General features: G+C 27.7%; 1 protein-coding gene across 1 annotated transcript in view; it reads right to left on the bottom strand.

The window, feature by feature from the left end:
• Positions 1 to 4,994: 4,994 nt before the first annotated feature.
• Positions 4,995 to 21,029, bottom strand: part of LOC107438260 (tyrosine-protein kinase Src42A) — a 51,765-nt gene continuing 35,730 nt past the window's right edge. The window contains exons 2-8 of the mRNA XM_016050495.4: positions 17,714 to 17,835; positions 16,256 to 16,419; positions 14,175 to 14,343; positions 11,591 to 11,749; positions 11,320 to 11,504; positions 9,016 to 9,172; positions 4,995 to 7,151 (exon numbers count right to left, since the gene is read on the bottom strand). Coding sequence (XP_015905981.1) covers positions 6,940 to 7,151; positions 9,016 to 9,172; positions 11,320 to 11,504; positions 11,591 to 11,749; positions 14,175 to 14,343; positions 16,256 to 16,419; positions 17,714 to 17,835 — 1,168 coding nt within the window. The 3' untranslated portion in view covers positions 4,995 to 6,939. The remainder of the gene's footprint in view (positions 7,152 to 9,015; positions 9,173 to 11,319; positions 11,505 to 11,590; positions 11,750 to 14,174; positions 14,344 to 16,255; positions 16,420 to 17,713; positions 17,836 to 21,029) is intronic.

Genomic DNA, 21,029 nt, shown 5'->3' with positions numbered 1-21,029 from the left:
ATATTCTAAATTTTAATTCGGTAAAAATTTAAAATGGAACCATTAACTATTAAACGAGAAATATCTTTAAAAATTTTAGTTTTAGGAGCTAGGGCACTCCGGGAGGAGAGATATCTTTGCTACTTGAAACAAATATTAAATTGAGGAAAAACTCATATTCCAAACTTTATTTCCATAAAAATTAAAAAAGATTGATCGAAAATCGTGGTTTTAGAAAAAGTTTTAACAGGGTGCGTAGCCAAATTATTCAACAAAAATAAGCCTTTTAAATAAGCTAATAAAACCTTTTAAGCACTCAAATAATACTTTTAAGCACTTGAGTAAATCGAATGGCGTTTTCATGCGCTACGGACTGATGATACGCCGAAATAATTGAGAAAACGCTGAATAGAACAATGTGAACAGTGTCTTTCTGTAAAATTCGTAGCGAAAATCAACATGGCAATGGAAAAATCTCATTTCGTTAAAGGGGAAATTAAGCCCTTTTTAAAAACATCCAATGAAAAAAGCACCTTTAATGGCTTTTAAAAATCGAGAATAAGCACTTTTTAAAAACGCTACGTACCCTGTTTAAGGAAATTCTTTATTTGGAAAGTGGGGAACATTCTTTGGGTTGGTGGATAAAGGGTAAACCCTTTTCTCAAAACTCTCATAAATAATCAACATGGAAAAACTCTGATAATCAACATAACTGCTGTAGTGACAAATACTGTATGCTGATCTAAAAAGGCAAATCATACTTAAATATCAAATTAAAACAATTATGAATTTAACAATCCTCTAGAAATGCCTAACACACTTTAAATACCAATAGTCTTGCTAGCGCACCCTTAAAAGTTATTAGTGCACCTGTTGGGAAACTATGGTTTAATGTCATTGTATTGCAAGAAATAAGCCTTTCATCATTAGGACATGTTTTTATTACATGTAAATCTAAATGCAAATGCATACATTTTATGAAGCAGAAACATTAACAAATGCATTTTTTTTTCCATAAAAAAATCAATCACTAAAACACAGAAAATTAACACAAATGAAGTTTTCCAACAATGCTTAAATTTTCATAATTAACAGTAACAATCACTCTTAACAATATTAAATTGGTATTTTTGAGCAATAAACTTTTAAGCAGATTTTAAATGCATCATTTAACAATTTGATAAAATTTCAATTGTAAATTATAAATGATTACATAGAATCTTAGCTTACAGCAAACCAGTTTGAACTTTTCTAAATTTTGAAATTGTTTTAGTAATTTTACAGATGAGCAAAAGCATGAAAAAAGTTCACTAACAAAAATTATACACAGAATTCTTATATACAAAAGAGACGATTAAATTAATTTATTAGTTCGTGATAATATATTATTGAAAAAAAGACAAAAATATTTACTACAAGAACACAAACATTTTTTACTTCAAATTCTTTTTTTAATAAAATTTACGTTAAAAATTCAAAATTCATCAATGCAATAGCTAATTTCTTAAATAGAGAAATGAAATTTTCAGCATAAACATTTAAGTAATATATTAATATAAATATAGTTATTGTTATGTATTAATATAATTATTGTTATGTATTAATATGAAGCTAAATATTAAAATAATTATTGTAAATCATTTTTAAAACAAAACACATTCATAAAATAATTCATAAAGAAATGCTATATACATATTTTTAATGAGCAAATGAAACGTTGAGTACCAGCAAAAGCAATAAATGCAAATAATTTAATCATATAACGATTCTTATTTAAAAATATCGTTTAACTTAGAAAGGAGAAACTGCAGCTAGTGTAAAAAAATCTGTTAGATATATATGTTTATAAAAGAACTGCTAATAAATAATATTTTACTACTTCTGCTATTGGAAGCTTAACATAATTTAAAAAATCTATATTAAACAGCAAAATATTTTCTAATTGCTCGATAAAATAATATGAATTTTTATTTTACATTATCTCATTTATTTTATATTAAAAATTAACTATAAAATACCTAGGGAGAGTTGTCTACAAATCATGGGCACCTAAAAAATTTTAAGTCGAGCCAAACTAAAAGAAGCTTTATTTTAAAATAAAAACAATTTCAAAATACAAGAGTAAATAGCTACTTTCTGTTCCATAACAATCTGGCTCTTAAAAATTAGTTCTGATTCCTCGAAATTTTGCATTTTTGCAGACTTCTGTCATAGGATATAGTTGTAAAAAAAATTACATGAATTAAAAGTTTTTTGTTGAGAAAAATTTTTTACTACAATCATGTATCTCTATACTAAAATAACAAATAATAAGAAATTAGATGTTGAAAAATAGCAATGATATTGAAAAGTATTCTAAATCACTACAGATAATCGTCCATTTTTCTATTTTATAACAAATGGCATTATAATATGTTGTCCTTTTTCCGTATAGTTAAACAGTTCTTCGAAAATTATTTTAATACGTGCCACTTTGTTAAAATTTAAAAAGATTTTTACAAAAGAAGATTTGTTTCAACACGCAAAGCTTTCAAGAACAATGGATCATTTAAAAAATTAAGTTGTACAAATATTCTTTAATGATATGTTATAGGATCTATATCTTTAATATATATTTATTCAATCATCATCAATATAATCTAAATCAATATATCTTTATTATTTGGAGAAGCAGGGGGACCAGATTAAAGCTAAGCTTTATCAAAAGTTAATATGTATCAATAGCTCACATAGCCAGAAATACAAATTAACTATAATTGTTCAAATAACAAAGATACATTTATATAAAAACTAAACTGAACTTATAAATAATCTCTAATTTCATAAATTTAAAATAGAAAAAAAAAGCATCAAAATAAGCTATGCTTAGATCATAAAAAATTCAAAGTCATAGTACATAAAGTTCACTTTTGAAAGAAAAAACTAATAATTAAAATATAACAGTTAATATAAAAATTGTAGCATATTCAGTTTCATTTAATAAAGTAAAAAATAATTCTGAAGAAAATAAATATTCAAAATATTTATTTTGCATAAAAGAAAGTAATCTTTGTTATGATTTTGAACCACTCATAATTCAAACTTATTTATAAATTTACAAATATCACAAATTTATAAAACATTTCAGGGAATAAAATTAAAATAATACTGTTTACTGTTTTATTAAAATATTACTTATATAAAATCTAACAGAGAAGAGAATTTAAAGCAAACCTTAACAACTTAAAAACGCTTTACATTACAAACATTAAAAGCTTTATTCTATACAAACTCTCTGTACAAATCTTACTTTAATGTGCTTGTTTTTTAGAGCTAACTATATTTTTCCAAACATAGAAAAAATTTTGTAAAATTAAAAACAATTCCTCATTTAAAAACTGGTAATGTTTAAGTTAACTGGTGAAAAAATATCTTGTGCTTTACTATGTTTAAAGCAATCATATGAATAAGTTTCAAAAGGGTATCTTGAGGAGTTTAATCAAGCACCATTTAAAGTTAACATGCATGTTTTCTAGTAAATTATGTATAAAAAGAACTAAAAAACTTTTTTAAAAAAATTCCACGAAACTATTGCCATAAAAAAAAATGAATGTTGATTAGTTTCAAGTTTGATAATAAAAACTTAGGCAATCATATAAATGAATGTAGTTTAGAATAATAATAGCATAAATTAAGCACAACTATTATTATTAAAATTTAAAAATAATTTAAAAAACAGGAAATGGGAATGATTTCCTAAAATAATCATATCCAGATTTAATAAACGTAGTAAAACTAGTCTGGAAAAAAAAGCTCTGGATCAATAAAAAAATATCTATTAGACTGTCAAAAAGAAAAAGAAAGAAAAGACAAATTTTGACTAATATAGTCACCCAAAAATACATTTAACTAAACAAAAACCATTACTAAAATTTTAAAGTTTTCACAAAACTAAGAAAATATGTACAGAAAAGATTAAGATTAAAAAAAATAATCAATTAGAAAAAAGGGGAAAAAACAAACAATACATTCAAATATTATATAGGTAACACATTTTTGGAAGAACCAACATTCTTATTATGAATGAAAAGTTAAACAAACTTTCAAAAAAAATGGAATGTCAAACAATTAAAGACAATGAAATTTGAATAGAATAATAGCGAAAATTTTTACACCAATAAAAAAATTCAGAAAATCTATAACAAAATATATTTTTAGATACTTTAAAAATAAAATATCTTACTTCCATTATTGAATTGCTTTAAGAGAAAATTAAATAAAGTAGAGCTCCAATTAGAAAGCTGAATAACTAGTTTTAAAAAAATAGCTAAACCAAATACATGAAAAATTTGGGTATACATAAAAAGCAAAAAACCATCAAGGGTGAAAACAAAACTTACTTTAAAAATTACTAGATGATAGTAAAAAAAAAACATTTTTTGCTGCTTTTGATTTAGCTGATAACTTTTAAACCACTTAAAATTTTAACTTATTTGTAACCACTCAGCACTAGCCATTTTTTTTCTCAAACTTATCCAAATAATTCAAGTTTGGATCACACAACAATTGAAGTTTTGATCATAAAATAAAAATTAAAGTTACTTTGAATAAGATATTTGGATCAGATATTCGAAGTTTGGATTAGATAATTAGAGTTTAGTTTAGATAACTAGAATCTGGTTGAAACAATTGGAGTTCTACAATATTTGTAAATATAAACTTTGAACAAAATAAGAATAAAAAATAGAAAAGCTAGAATTGATTTACAAGACAAGAAAAATAAGATTCATGAGTTTACTTAATAAATTATAAAATTTTTACAAGTGAGCAAATATTTTCGATGTGTGTCAACAATTATTTTTCATATCCTACAACTATAGGTGCATGCCACTCGAAATAAAGCATTACAAAACATTAAAAACTATATTTACACAAATTTACATTCCACAATAAATGTACTAGTAAAGAACAAAAGTGTTTACCTTACACAATTTCTACATATTTGCCAATTGAAAAGCGTAATTTTAAGTTATAAATTTTTTGGCACTCAAAAAGAGCTTTATTCTGTTTGGCAGTCAAAAACATTTAATGAGATTAGTTTAAAACTAATGAAGTTATGATTATGTTACAGTTACACCATCAGAGAACAAATTTAAAATTAGTGCTAAATTATTAAAACTTTATTATAACTGGCAGAATGTGACCTTAACTAATTTTAAAAAAAATTTAATGATTGAAATTTAACAGATTCTAGTTGATTTATGTTACTTTTTTTTGTAATATCTACTAAGAACCATTTATAAAAGAATTAACAATTTAAAAACAAAATCAATTATAAGAAATTTTTTGAATTACTGATATGCACCATGTATTAGAAATTGAGAAATTATAATAAAAAGTTTCAGGCTTTTAAAAAATAATATAGATAAACAACACTGATTAAAATTGCATTTTAAAATTTCCAGTTTCATGAATTTTTTTAAAACATATACACAGTCTTAAAGTTCATAAATATGATTTTTAATATTGACCTATTGGTCATTTCCATGTCCATTATGACTAACAGTGTTAGTATATTTAATGTTAAATTAAATAACAATTTGAAATGTTAATGGCATTATCAACAAAAAGAAACATATTTCATAAAAATAGAGGCAGTTAAAGTTATTATGGCTTGTGAATAATATAGCACCTATTTAGGCAAAAAAAAGTTTCTCCAAAACTGCAGGGACGCCAAGCTTGTGTAAAGATAAAAAAGTGAAGTGCTTTTTACATTTAAGATTGTAAAAGGGGAATAATATGCAAATAAATAAAATTAGAATTTGTAAAGAACAAAGGAAGGAGTTTCACCTTATATGTAAACATACAAGGGGTAAAACATCCAAAAAAATTTGAAACATCCAATTAACACTTGTAACTTAAAGATTAAATAATTTACTATTATACAATATGCTACTATTTATAAATTTTTTCACTAACTGAAAAATTATACCTGAAAGGTACAACTGCAGCTGTATTTTTTGGTGAAGAATACAAAGCATATTACCATGCTAGTACATGGAAAACTGAATGTGCATACTAATTGAGTGCTTAAGCAATCAGTCAGCATTACACGAAATTGCAGATTGAAGAAAGTGAATTGCTTTTAAATATGCATGTGAAATTCCTGTGCAATTAAAAAAGAAATTTATAGCTGTCATTGCATTAAAAAATAAAACTAAATAGTTTCATATCAATGTAAAATCAACAAATTAGTTTGAGGGTTTTTTTTTAACAAAAAAACTTATTTCATTAGGTGTATTTATTTTTTAAAGTCAAAAAATCCATTAGCTATGACAAAAAAGATTATATAGATTTAATCACTTATTAATCATTTAAAAAAAAAAGAATGACAAGCTTCAACTAACAGTCTACACGATAAAATCAAATAGTAGTCTTAATTTTTATTCAGTAAAAATAAAATAATTTGCAAAAGTATTATTATTTTATGCTCTCTATTTAAACCTAACCTATAAACCTATATTGTGTCATAATCTAAAATAAAAGCTATAATGTCACAAAAGTTTTAAAGTTGAATTATTAATTAAAAAAAATAGAAATTTAAAAGTAGTACAGATTCAATATTTTATTTCAAAATTTACTGGTACCCACCCAGGTATATAATATTCATTTTTCAATAATAATTTAGGGAGTTATAAAATTTATATGGCATGTGAAAAGTAAAACAATTCAAATCTTGCAATCTACACATTAATTTATTGAAATAAAATTGTTTGCTAGTAACAAAAAAGTATGAATAGAATTCAAACAAAATCTTGAGAAGTTCCCCATTTTGAATGTTCCCCCCTCCCCTGTCAATGTGAAATAAAGCAAAAAGATCTTGTCAAATTACTTCACATGCAAAAAAAAGGTGCATGACAACAAAATATGCATTAAACAATACATGAATAAATTAGAATACACAACATTCTGAAGTTTTGTTCAGTAGACATTGGAAGCTTCCTTATACTCAGAACCCTCTAAGGTGAAGAAGTCTTCCAGTTTCCACTGCAAGGTCTCAAATGTTGGTCTCTTCATGGGGTCCTTGTGCCATGTCTCCAACATAATCTCATATAAAGCAGGGGGACAACCAGGTGGGCATGGCATACGATAACCGTGCTCAACTTGGTGCAATACTTCAGCATTGGTCATACCTAACATATAGGAAGAAAAAAAATTTAAAATCATAAAATAAATATAAAAGAATTAAACAGGGTGCAACAGATTTTTCAACAAAAAACAAGCACCTTTTAAGTACTTTTCAAGCACTCAAAAAATATTTTTAATCACTTTCCCTCCCAAAAAAAATCATAACTAGGATCTGTGCAGCAATAAAAAAAAATTTTCTATCGATTAAAGTTCTTAATTTATAAACATTGAATCAATAAAATTTAGTAAAATTTTCAAAAACTGTTTACTTAATCATGATAAAATGACAATCGGTATGGCAAAGGAAAAATCTCTTTTTAAAAGGTAAAAAATTGAGCACTTTTTACGAACCCTGAATAAACCTTTAAGGGCTCTTAAAAAACATAAATCAAAAATAAGCACCTTTAAGCACCCTGTTAAATATGAAATGAGAATGAAGCAGTACTGGTAATAAAATTACAGTACAGTAGAGTACAGTGTTCCTAAACTTTATTTTTTCATGGAGACAGATGAATTACGAGATGGATGAATTTTATGGATTACGAGAGCTTTTGCTTTCCCACAATGCATATTAATTCTACTATAGTACAAAACTCTTCATAGAGATGAAACTATATTGCCATTTTGCATTTCAAAATGTCAATATTTTTTATAAATTATTCTGATCTTTTATAATTTTTTATCTCTTCCTTTATAATGAATAAAAAGATTCAAACTACACATTAAAAATTCATTAGAGAAAAATTTCTTAATAACAAGAAAAACATTTTTGTTGTGAGATATGAAATAACTGATATTTTTAGATTTTCTTTCTTTTTTTCTGTTCACTTTATATGGATATAATAGTTGCAAATAAAAGTAATGATTCTGGCAATTGAGGTGACTTAATTTTACATATTTAGAAATACACACTAAAATTTGCATTATATTAGAAAATTATACTTCATTTAATTCACACTAAAAAGTAGATTGTTTCAGAATTAACCAATTTAAAATATTTAGTTCAAATGTTCTTGAATATGTTCTTCAGGTAAATAGAAACCCCAAGTTCCCACCATATGTTTTTAGTTTCCAAAACTAAAAACATATGAATGGATGTATGAATGGGTCCGCTCTATAAACGGGTGTGACGTATTGTGTGGCAGAAGTTGAATTCTTGACCATAGTGGGTGCCACTGAAAAACAAGAAATGCACACTCTGCCTTAAATTTGCTCGGTTTCACCAAGCAGGCTTACCCGTGTGGCAAGTGGCATTAGAACCAACCAACCAAAAATATAATCCATTTATTCACTAATCCATCTACCGAATTTTTTCTCATCAAGGTAGAAAATTCCTACATTATGAATGTGAGTGCAATACATGTAATGTTTGTAGCATCATAAACTGACAAAAAGGTTTTGTTCTTACAATATCTGAAGACTTATATCCTGGAAATTATTTACAATAAGATATGAATATAAATAAAATAAAAAAGAAATTCAATTCCGTGGTGCAGTACACTTTTAAATGAGAAAGGAGAAAAACCAAGTATCAAAAAGTAAGCCTAAGGGATTGACTTCAGTAAGGGTAGTTGGATAATATTTTAACAAATANAATAAAATAAAAAAGAAATTTAACTGCGTGGTGCAGTACACTTTTAAATGAGAAAGGAGAAAAACCAAGTATCAAAAAGTAAGCCTAAGGGATTGACTTCAGTAAGGGTAGTTGGATAATATTTTAACAAATATAAACATAAAAAAAAATTGTATTATACTAATTTTTTTAAATCTAGCATGCACAACATTATTTTTCAAATGAAATTAAAAGCTTTTAATGCAATAATTTTTTTTTAATTATTGAGATTCTTAATAGCAAATTTTACTACAAACCTGGATAAGGTATACGACCATAAGTAACTAATTCAGTGAGTAGAATACCAAAGGACCAGACATCAGATTTGATAGAAAACTTGCTGTAATTTGCAGCTTCTGGAGCAGTCCATTTGATGGGGAACCGAGCACCAACTCTGGCTTCATATTCATCCTCCTAAACAAGAAAAAATAGTCAAACAAAACTTTTCATAATAAACAAAAGCAAGACATTTTAAAAACAATTCTTTAACAAGAAAGTTTCATGTTAAATAAAAAGTTGAAATGTTTTTTTGAAAATAAAATTCAGAAGATAACATAAAACATTTAAAAAAATCATGATTCAAAAAAGTTAAATACTGATATCCCCGCATGAGAATATTGCTAAAATAACATTAAAAAAAACACAGTTTATACTTTGTTTGCACTGCAGCAGCTGAGTGTACTTAAGCGTGACGTCAAATTTAAATATCTTCCTTGAGCCACTTACAACAGCCCATCAGCGAAAGCAGCTGGTCACTGCAAATGAGGTATTATACGAAGAAAAAAAATTTAATGTTACTTTGATTTTTCTAATATATAATTATTGAGCCAGGGTGGCTCAGGGGATAGTTCTCAACTACCAATGAGGTGACCCAGGTTCGAATCCCAGCAATGGCTGGTTGATACAAATTCTATACCTGGCTCACACTGATCACAGTGCTGACAAAAAATATCCTCAGTGGTAGAAGGATCATGGGCTAAAGTTCCCTTGCCGTTATGCTAACCATGGGAGGTTCTCGGTTTCCTCTCCATGTAACATAAATGGGGGTTAGTTACATCAAAAAAGTCCTCCACTTAAGCGAATGTTTTGTAATATTTGATCAAGGAGTTTCTTTGTCTTCTAGATTGGGTTCAAAATTACAAGGCTTCAGAATTTAACATTAGTAGTCGTAAACACGAAATTGGGTCAGCCGTTCAACGAGGGTTATGAAATAAAATAAAATACACCATTATTATGACTTGGTCATTGTTGGAAAAAATAATATTAAAAGTATAAAAATATAAAGCATTCAAAAATTGTTCTTCTCAAGCGAAAAAAATAAAGGTGCTCTTTTAAAACTTATAATTTAACTGAAACTAAAATGTTCATAATGTTTGACGCTTCACATTGAATTTATTTAAAACTAAAAATATAAATAATTTATACACAGCAGAAAATAAAAATTTTTCATAATTAAATAACATAAAAGTTTTACTTCACTGCAACATTATTTTTTTGGAGGCATTCCTCTAAAACATAGTTTTTTACACCACATTATTATGAAATTGATGAAAGTTACTACAGTAAAAAGTTTGGAAATGGCAGAATCCTTTTTACATAGAATCAGTAAAGTTAAAAATCTCTATACAGGAGATTTATTATTTCAACGAAAAGAAGATATCAATGGAATTAATTAGCCATTCTTCAATAGGCAGGCTAGAAAAATAAACTTGTTACAAATTATACTGCTATTACACAATTCAAAATACAAAGGGGAAAAAAATTAGGATTAAAAATAAAGATTTAACTAACATAAAACTTCTTATATCAAGATCAAATTCTTATTTTTTAAATAAGGAATAAATAGTTCAACACAGTGATAATTTTCATTACTTAGACAGGGGTAGCCATATTTCTCAACAAAAAATAAGCACCTTTGAAGTACTTTTCAAGCACTCAAAAAGCACTATATGCATTAACAAAATGCAAAATAATTTTCAAAGACTTTGCATGATCATGATAAAATAACTAGTTTCGAACAAAGAACTCTTTTCTGGATTATATTAGTCACTATTAAAAGATGTAGAGGTTTTTCGGTTCGATATCAGACAGTGGAAAATGAAGCCTGAAATTGAGAATATCTTACAAAAGGCAGCAGAGTTGCACATTAGAGTGCAAGAATCTCACCAAACCCAGCTCTCAGCAGACGCACATGCAGGCTCATCAAACATGTAAAATGATAGGAGCTGTCATACGCTATGGACCGACGGTACAACGAAATGGATTGTGGTTGAATGAATTATGAAAACAGAGAATAGAACAATGTGAAAAGCACGCTTTTGCATAATCGACATGGTAACGAAAAAAATCTCATTTTCGAAAAAGAGAAAGTTAAGCACTTTTTAAAAACATCCAATGAAAAAAGCACCTTAAGGGCTTTTAAAGAACTAAAATCAAAAATAAGTACCTCTAAGCACTTTTAAAAAATGCTACGCACCATTTATATATTTTAACTTGATTCAAAACATTTTTAAATTCAAATGGATCGAATGATTCAGAAACATAAAAATATGTTAAATTACCTTTATCAGTCGAGCCAATCCAAAATCAGCAATTTTCACAACATTATTATCTCCCACAAGAATATTTCTTGCAGCTAAATCTCTATGTATGTAGTTCTGAGATTCAAGATATGCCATTCCAGATGCTATTTGAGCAGCCATGTCAATTAGTTGAGGCAATTTCAAAGCTCTCGCTTTTCCTAGACCTTTTGGGGTACACGAATATAAGATGTCAAAAAAACCAGTTAATAATGGCAAGATTAAACACTACTAAAAAAAGATATGCATCTACCTTGTAGGTATTCAAGTAAACTGCCGTGTTTCATTAACTCAGTTATAATGTAAATGGGCTCTTCTAATGTGCAGACAGCGTACAGTTGCACCAATTTTGGATGCCTTAGCTTCTTCATTATTTGAGCTTCAGCTAAGAAATCTTTAGGATCCATTGTACCTTTGAAACATAGCAAATATAAAAGTATTAATTAAGTAAAGGCAAACCAGTTTATACAATTATTACACTATAGCTTTTCCACCAACAATATCTGAAGTTACAATAAAACTTTTCAAGTTCACATCAAAATACTGTAGCTTGGTTAATAAAATTTTTATTCATCAGTTCTTTTTATTAATAAAACAAACAAAAGTTTAATTTCTAAACATAAATTTTAGTAGTTTACTTTGAAAATGATACAATTCGTTAATAGTGTAATTTGGCTAAAATGTGTAATTCTAACAAAAAAGTGCAATACAAAAGATTTGAAAAAGTTGATTTCAATAACTAATGTTTCAAATTAGTTTTTATAAATATTGCCCTGGCATGCAAAGTGATGTCAAAGTGATTGAAAATTTACACAAAGGCATAATTCTCTACTTAGCTATTTATTTTTACATTCAATTATGTGTCATAGAAAATAGTTTAGCCATATTAAAATAGAGGCATTCTCATAATAATTTTCAATTAATCACAAGATTTTTTTATTTCCTATAAGATTTACAAGCCGAAAATGATGATTTGTTTTAAATAATATAGTAACAGATTTCTTTCTATTTATAAAATAATTGAAAGTAAAATAATCTAATTTTTCAAATTTAGCAGTGTAATTTATTCCTGAATAACTAACTAAACTAACTCAGTGGCGCGACAGCCCATTAAGAGGGCCAAGGCCGACTGTGCCCATCTCAGTTTTCTTGACCTTGGGCTCTGGGGTGCAGGAGCATATGTTCTGGTCAGGTGGTCAGCCGAACGCGGAACCCCCAGTGTTAGTTCCCAAGCATGCTTGGTACTCATTTTATCGGCCCACTGAAGGGATGAAAGGCTGAGTGAACCTTGCCCGGCCCGAGGATTTATTCCTGAATACTCAGCACAAATATGAGATAATAGGTAAGCTGGGACATGATGGAATGACACTTGTTATGAACTTTTAAAAGAAAAAAATACAGAAAAAATACAATAAACAATGTATTGAACTAATTTTACACTATGTTATGTTATCATAGCATATCCCTCATTAGCATTTTAATGGAACTTAAAATTTTATAATTCAAATTATATTTAAAATTTAAGCAGTAGTCTGAAAAGGTGTGTGGATACCCGGGACAAAATTGTAGATTAGATGTATGCCCCTGAAAAAAAGTGTGTATATGTATATTATAAAATTAAGAGGGAAAACATTGGTACAATGTAGATTTATATAAGTTTAAATTAATTTTTACTCATTCAAAAAATGACAGTTGGTGATTATTTTGCTTGTTAGCACACATTTAACTTGCCCATATCTTCATGGTAATGTTGACTTGCCTGCGTTAATGGCAACTTTTTTAAAACACAAACACACTGTGATTGCCCTTCATTTCTCCAAATCTCATATTTTATTCATCAGCTTCTTGATGAAATTCTTCACTTAATTTTTTTCTTTTCATACTATCATATCTTAAGCTTGCATAGAGATTACACAAGTCTAACTTTTTATAAGTAACCAACCAACATATAAAAATTTTAATTGACATGCTTTTAAAATCCATAAAATTTAACACTCCATTCCTCAAAAAATGTTTTTTTAAAAAAAAGCACAAGATTTATCTATGTCTACTATAAACCAGTTGAAATATAATTGAAGAGCTTACTGAAAGTAAGGGAAAATATTTTATTTAATCATATTTAACCACACAATATTAATTCATTTTGTCAAATGTTAAAATTTTGCAGACCTTATGAATATATCAAATAACAATCTTTGAGTGTTTTCAGAATAACAGGAAGTTCTACGTATATTTAGCGACAAGCAGTTGATGAATAACTTAGGAAACTTTTCTTCTGGCATCAAATTAAAATGCCAAAAGTGATGATACACACGTAAACACTATGATACACACTGTTTAAAAGAGTGTAAGGCATTTATAAATGTCACCAATTGAAAGTTCATGCAGAAGAAGTCAAGGTACAACATAATCATCATTTCCCATGAAAATTTTACATAAATTTTCTAAAGCTTCTCTCATTACCATCATCAATCAGCTTTTCAAATTAAAGCTCCTTAACTTCAGCAGAAAAAATGGTTTTATCTGCCGAAGTTATCTACTATTTAAGTAATACAAAGTTCTACTAATAGAATTTTATATCCGTTTAACACGTTATCATTTAGTCAAAACATTACTAATAAAAATATGTAAATCAGCAGTAAAGAGGATTATTAACAAATAAGTATTTTCAGTACTTTACATTTCAATGGATCAAAAGGTAAATAACCACAGCACTCCGTGCTAATAGCTTTGCATACATTGAATATTTTTTATTTACATAAAAAAAAATTATTATTTAAAACATACAATGCTAAATACATAATTGTGATATCATATAATGACGTGATCTGCAGTACCTGTTTTTAAAGTTTTAATAGCAACTGGAGTTGTATTATTCCACAGTCCTTCCCATACTTCTCCAAATTGACCTTGTCCCAATTTTCGAACAAAATTCAGAGAACTTCGATCAATTTCCCAGTGATCTCTGGTATTATGAGATAAACCACCAGTAGTTGGTTTTTCAACCTAAAATAAATTGAAATGTATATACAATAGTGTTAGCAGTGCAAGATATCTATGAACAACCCGGCATGTAGGGATAAAAAATGCATGCTCAATCAGATACCGGGCTCGTCCCTGACAACAAGAAATACTTGGTACTACAAAATACTTGGTATGAAATATTTGGTACAATGAGAAAGAACCTGAAATGAGTAACATAGATAGGACAATCAAGGGCACTGCAAACTTATATTTTTTGAAGGAAGAAATTTCCATTTTTCCGAATGAAATTCCTAATTTGACAGATTCATAAATAACCACCTGTAATTTTCTTTATGAGTAATAAATAAACATCAGGAGCAGCTCAGAAAAAGGATAAATCATAAATGACATAAACACCAACTTTTCCCATTTCATCTTCAAATTTTTCAAGTTCAAAATTAAAAAAATCCAGAATTTTCTGAAATAGTGATGACAGCGACTTTTATTTAGTATAGAGATATAATAAATAGTTCCACAAATTAATAATCCAACTTTGAGTCATTAATGTAGTTTTTTAACTAAAGAAATTTTTATGTATTTAAAAACCAAAATTAAGTTTCTACGGTAAGTAATTAAATTTTTTTTTCTTCTTAGTACAACAGTTGCCTACATTACTAACTAAACTGTATTCACTGTTACAATTTCTGAATATTTCTCCTTAAAAAAAAAAAAAGAGATGGTTTTTGAAGATGAGCTAATTGGTGTCTTACCTCTCAATTTCTGATGAAACTAGTAAATTTGTATTCAGAAATAAAAGCTCCAGGACAAGTGATTAAAAGTGGGCTTTTCAATGGTGAGGAGGGAATTTGATTTGTTGTTGAAATATAAGCGTGGTAAAATGGATACCTGAAATGATACTTGGTGCATATTTTTTTTCTGTTAATACTGAAAAAAGTTAAATGAAGGTTAAATATTTAAATATTTACTGATTTCATTAATTATGTTTCATTGAAAAAAAAAAGATGGAGAGATAAAGAGAAAAGGAAATTTTGTGAACATGCCAGACAAAATTTGTTGAATAGTAAAAATCTTTGGGGGTCAACCTCCTTTAACCACCCATCCTGGCGTCCTTGAGAACAAAAATATTCAATGTCATCAAGACATTTAAACGCTTAAAATGGCAGAGGGTTGTCCATGGAGCTCAAAACACCAACAATAGCTGGATTTATATTATCTTGAACTGGTATCCCTGAGACATCCACCAAAATTACCAGAAAGTAATCTAATGACATTAAAAAAGCAGCAGATCGGAATAAAAAGTTTAGAACAGCAGATCGAATTTTTTTGTTAAAGTTGGGAGACTTTCATCAAGTCTCATTGATGCGACTTTGTTGACATATTGTTATAAAACATTTGATGATTTTGAATTTGTTCCTGTTAGAGAACAAAAACTGTAGACATGTAAAAAAGTTGTTCCCATTTGTCAATATTTTTACTTGTTAAATGTTTTGTTACTTTAAATATAACAGTAAAAAACAATTAAAAGAACATATATACTGATTCCTAACAGCTGAGATGAGAATTCACAAATTTTTTCCTCATTTGAAAAAATACTGATATTTGGGCAACAATTTTATGGCACCTTCTTCACAGCATAAAAAAAAAAGAGAAAGATTGTGCTTATATAAAGATCTATAAGAAAAGCACTTACACAAATTTTATTTTATAACTATTACTAGCTAACATTTCCAACATTTTTGACCCTCACAGAGGATTCTCTGAAAAAAACTAACTGCAAGCATACTTTAATTTAAGATCAGATATAACAATGGTTTCACCAATCCTTTAACTCTCCCAATGAATTTAAATAATTATTTTCATTCAAAATTTTTAAGTAAATATTAGATATGAAATTTTAGACATAAGAATCTCATGTAAGTAATGACATGCATACCTGAATGCAAGGTTTTCGTAAATTAACACATAATCCATCGGCATCTTTACTGTAATGCTGAACAAGTTCTTGCAAAGTACGAAAAGAGGTTCTCCTAGCAATGAAGAAACCACCTTCATCCAATTGACGAATTCTGTAGTGTTTTACAGTATCTCCATCTCGCACTGTAAATAAAATGTTTTTATTAAAAAATGACAAATAAGTATTGTCCTTTTCAAATATATACATTAGTGTTCCTAAAGTAATATGATAAATGTCAAACAATCTATCCCCATTAAAACAGATTATTTCATGTACACTACCCTACAGGTTTTTGACATTTTTTCATATTTCTCAAGAAATATTTAGAGAATAATTTTATAATTTTAAAGGTCTTTAAGTCTTGTGAATTCTCATGCTTATCAATAAGGTTCAAAACTTTCAGAGCCTTGAAGGACTGGCTATAAGTTACAAACAAAAAAAATAGAGTTTTTGAACACCCAGTGCAATAAAATGTAGCAATAAGCTTGTAACTTGTATCTATTACTTTGGAGTACTTCAGATGGGAAAAAATAAATAAATTATAAATTTTCTGAAAATTTTAACTACTCATTTTAAATTACTGCACTTTTGAGCTATTTCGTCATAAAACTTAAAAAAAGGTCTTTTAAATTCAAACTTGTCTTTTTGATTTCAAGGGTGTATTTAGGTTTAAGCAATGCTTATACAAGATACTACATTCGCTTAAAATTCCTTCACATTGAAAAGATTATACAATGGATAAAAGAAATTTAATTTCTGAAATAAAGAATAGTAAGTAAGCATAGAGGGGCAATTTGGAAGGTAGCATAGGAGGAGGCCAAATTAGGCATAACATTCAGAAAAGCAATGCATGAAATATCACAGAACCAAACTATTCACAGGGGGCAAATTATTCAACAAAAAATAAGCACCTTTCAAGCACTCAAAAAATATTTTTAAGCACTTTAAAAAAATATCATAATTAGGCTGGGTTGGAAAGTTTTTGACAATTGACGGTTTTATTTTGTTTTAACCATCATGTCAAAAAAACAAAACAATTTTGGCATTATTTTTGACAACTGTCAAAAATCATGAAATTTTGAATCATGTAAAACGAATGGCGTTTTCAGACGCTATGAACTGACAATAAGCTGAAATAGATTGGGGTTGAATTAATTGTGAAAATGTTGAATAGAACAATGTGAACTGTGTCTTTTTGCATAATTCCTAGCAAAAATCAACAGGGCAAAGGACAAATCTCATTTTGAAAAAGAGAAAATTAAGTACTTTTTAAAAACACCCAATGAAAAAGGCACCTTTAAGGGCTTTTAAAAAACAAAAATCAAAATAAGCACCTTTAAGCACTTTTTAAAAAGTTACACACCCTGATACATAACATATTGTTGTGATATTCAAATGGTTTCTCCTCATTCACAATGATTTTTACGAAATTCTTACCAGACAGAGAGAAATCATTCCTTCTGCTCTCACTATCTCGAATGAGGAAAGCTCCATGTTCATTCTCAGGTAACAGCAGTTTCTTTTCAGCTTCTATCCTCTTGATTTTGCCGAAATACCATCTGCAATTGAAATTTATCAAAGTTTAACTAAAATTTTAACACTTAACAAAAATGCTCCACTTATTAATTTAAAAGCTATATGCTTTATGATACCACTGATTGTTCATTATAACGAGAATTCTTTTGAAAAATATTACCACGTGTATCAACATTGATTATTACTCTATGGGAGAGCACCAAAAATAAACATAAAAGCACATAAAATAATTAAGGAAAAAAAACTCATACATATTTATACTTCTCATTTATGATTGTTACAAGATTATCATATCACCATGAAAATAAATAAATAAATGAATGAATGAATAGGCCGTGATAGGGCGCTGGGTCCATATCCGAGAGTTCGTGGGTTTGAACCCCGCTGGCCGAAGACTCCCCGTGTAGTAAAATGGTGACTGAGGCACGTTAAATCTGTCGAGTCGCAAAGTCCTCCATGTTCCCATAACAAATCAAAACCTCTAGGGGTACTGAATTGGAAATAGATCGTTCTCTGATTCAGGTCCAAATAACGATCTGCGAATGAATAAATGGAAGTATGAATGGGTCCGCCCTAGAAACAGGCGTGACGTATGGGTGTGGCAGAAGTCGAATTCTTGGCCATAGATGGCGCCATTGGAAAAAAAGAACAATCGCACCCCTCTGCCTTAACAGGCATATACAACAACAATGAATGAATAAAAATCAGATTTTTTTAAAAGTCAGGTGTGTTTTATCTAAACTGAATCATTGAGTAAAAATATTAGTTATTGACTGTTTTTAAAGTTATTACATTCTTATAAAATTTTCCACTAAAGATTAATTTATATTCATTTAAGTGTAAATTTTTAAAATTGCACAATAAAAAATTTCCTCACTTTTGGCATTTTTATTCATACCCTTTCAATTAAATCAAACCAAATTCACCAAATCAATTAAAAATTACATAAATCATACACAAAGAAATATTAAATAGTAACATGCAAACCAAAAAATATCTCAGTAAATTCTTATCAAAAGTACGATTAAAGCTTGAAAATATGGCATTTTCCATACTTATTAAATAGAGGATCACCACCTGACAGTAGATACAAATTTTATGTATATAAGGCTTAATTTAAATGTACCTGCAATTGAAATTTTTTTTTTTATCATTGCCTGTTTTAATTTTTTGAATTAAATCGCTTTAAAAAAATCGCTGCTTTTAATAATTTTATTACTATAATTATTTTATCGTGATATCCTGTTATAAAAATATATTTCTTTTTACAGGTCGATGAAAATAAGTATGAAAGTATAAGCAGCTTGTTAAGTGTTGGTGAAAATTCAAATTTTTGAAGTAAAAAATATTTTTTTAGGTAACTACAAATCTTTAAAACCGTGGAAGCATAGCAATTTATTATTTATTCAAATTTTCAGATGTATTGTTGATGGAGCTTTGTAGTTTATAATAACAAAATATTCATTCGGGAATTCTAAAACTGGTTTTCCTTCAAAGGCTCTGATGTCTGAATACCTCTGTTGAGAAATAACGCATTTTACTTTTAGCGAATAATATGCTATTTTCATAATTATTGTGAGTATGCAACAATTATTTATGACTGTTTACGTTTGTCAATTTTTAGCCTGTGCCTTCTATACTAAAATACTAAATTGGAAAACGGCTCAAAATATCAAAAATAAGAAAAGTCCCAGAATGAAAGTCGTTTTTTTTTATCTTTATTTTTTAATATTGTAAAGTTATTTCAACGCTACATTGTTAGGACATATAAAAATAGGTAAAAATTGAGACACGTTAAATGATTTTAATTAATTTTCTTGTAGGAGGGAAAATCTCGCCACATTGGCGATTTTTTTTAAAAAATAAATTGTAAAATTTTTTTAAGTTATTTTTTTAATCCGTTTTCAAGTCCAGCTAATTTTTCAGAGCCCCATTGTATAAGTATTAGTTTGAACTGACAGCTTTGTTTCAAATTTAAAGCATTCAAACTCGGCGAAAATAAAACTTAATCAAATAAAAGTTAAATCATTTCCGTAAAATTGCGAACATTGATAGCGTTAAATCAACACCTTATAGAAAGGAAAAGGCCTCCGTAAGTTTTACTATAAATGAGAAATCCGAATCTTCAGTTGTCCAAACGGAGTGACATTTTTCGTATTTTTCCCTTACTGCGCAGTTTAGTAGCCCGTGCGCAGTGACATATTTCGTATTTTTTATTATTATAGATTAGAGAATTACAATTTATTATTCACGCAGATGATCTCTATCATAAAGGTAATTTTTCAACTGAACCATTTGTTATCTGGCTGATGTTTCCCATTTCTCAAGCCTTTTTACTGTATTTTAAGCGACAACAAAAAATAAGACTATTTTTTTAGTCAACATTTGGATAATGCAATAAATTTGAACTTCTTCAGAAAATTTATAAGCATTGATCAAAAGTTTCACCAAAAACTAGCTAAAAAATTAGTAAACTCAAAGCCGAAAAGATGTCGAACGGTGTTCGAATCCAAAGCATGATATGCAACAAAATACTAAAACACACTGTTCATATGTATAAAATTATTATTTTGCTTTTTTATTAAAAAAAAAACTTTATTTGCTTTTTCTTTCAAATATTTTCCATACTGTATTTTTAAAAAAAGAAATAAGAATAATATAAAATACTTTATGTCCATTGATAAGTTTTGTTTTTAAACCCCTATTAAAATATTTAACGGCTTTTTGCAACATATTATTATATATAATTTCAGTCAAAAATTATATGTTTAATAAAAAGTAACCGTTCTCATACTTCTATAACGCTGTAACGTATAAAGTTGTATTAAGAAACAGTTTTTTGTTTTATTAAAAAAAAACATCTATTTCACACCACAACAAATACAGTAACGACATTAAATTACTCGTAAAGGGTTAATAATAATCGTTCAATAAAATATAGAAAATCCAGTAACGGGTTAGAATAAACTTCAAAATCAAAAACCAAAACTAAACTCTTAAAAACCAACAACTCTGTTGTTCTAAAAATTGTTATTCTAATTTTATCGCTTGCTCTTTTTTTATTTATCTCTTTATGTGTTTATTTTTTTTATTCATGCTTTTGCTAGCCCGTTATTTTTTTAAAATTTTCACTTTTATTAATGTTTTTGCTAGCCAATTATTTTTTAATATTTTTAGACTTTATAATTCCCTTTAAGCCACTATACCAGGGCAGAAA

The sequence above is a fragment of the Parasteatoda tepidariorum genome, chromosome 4 (genome assembly GCF_043381705.1).
Source record: "Parasteatoda tepidariorum isolate YZ-2023 chromosome 4, CAS_Ptep_4.0, whole genome shotgun sequence".
NCBI classification, from domain to species: Eukaryota; Metazoa; Arthropoda; class Arachnida; order Araneae; family Theridiidae; genus Parasteatoda; species Parasteatoda tepidariorum.
This window is presented reverse-complemented; position numbering and strand designations above follow the sequence as displayed.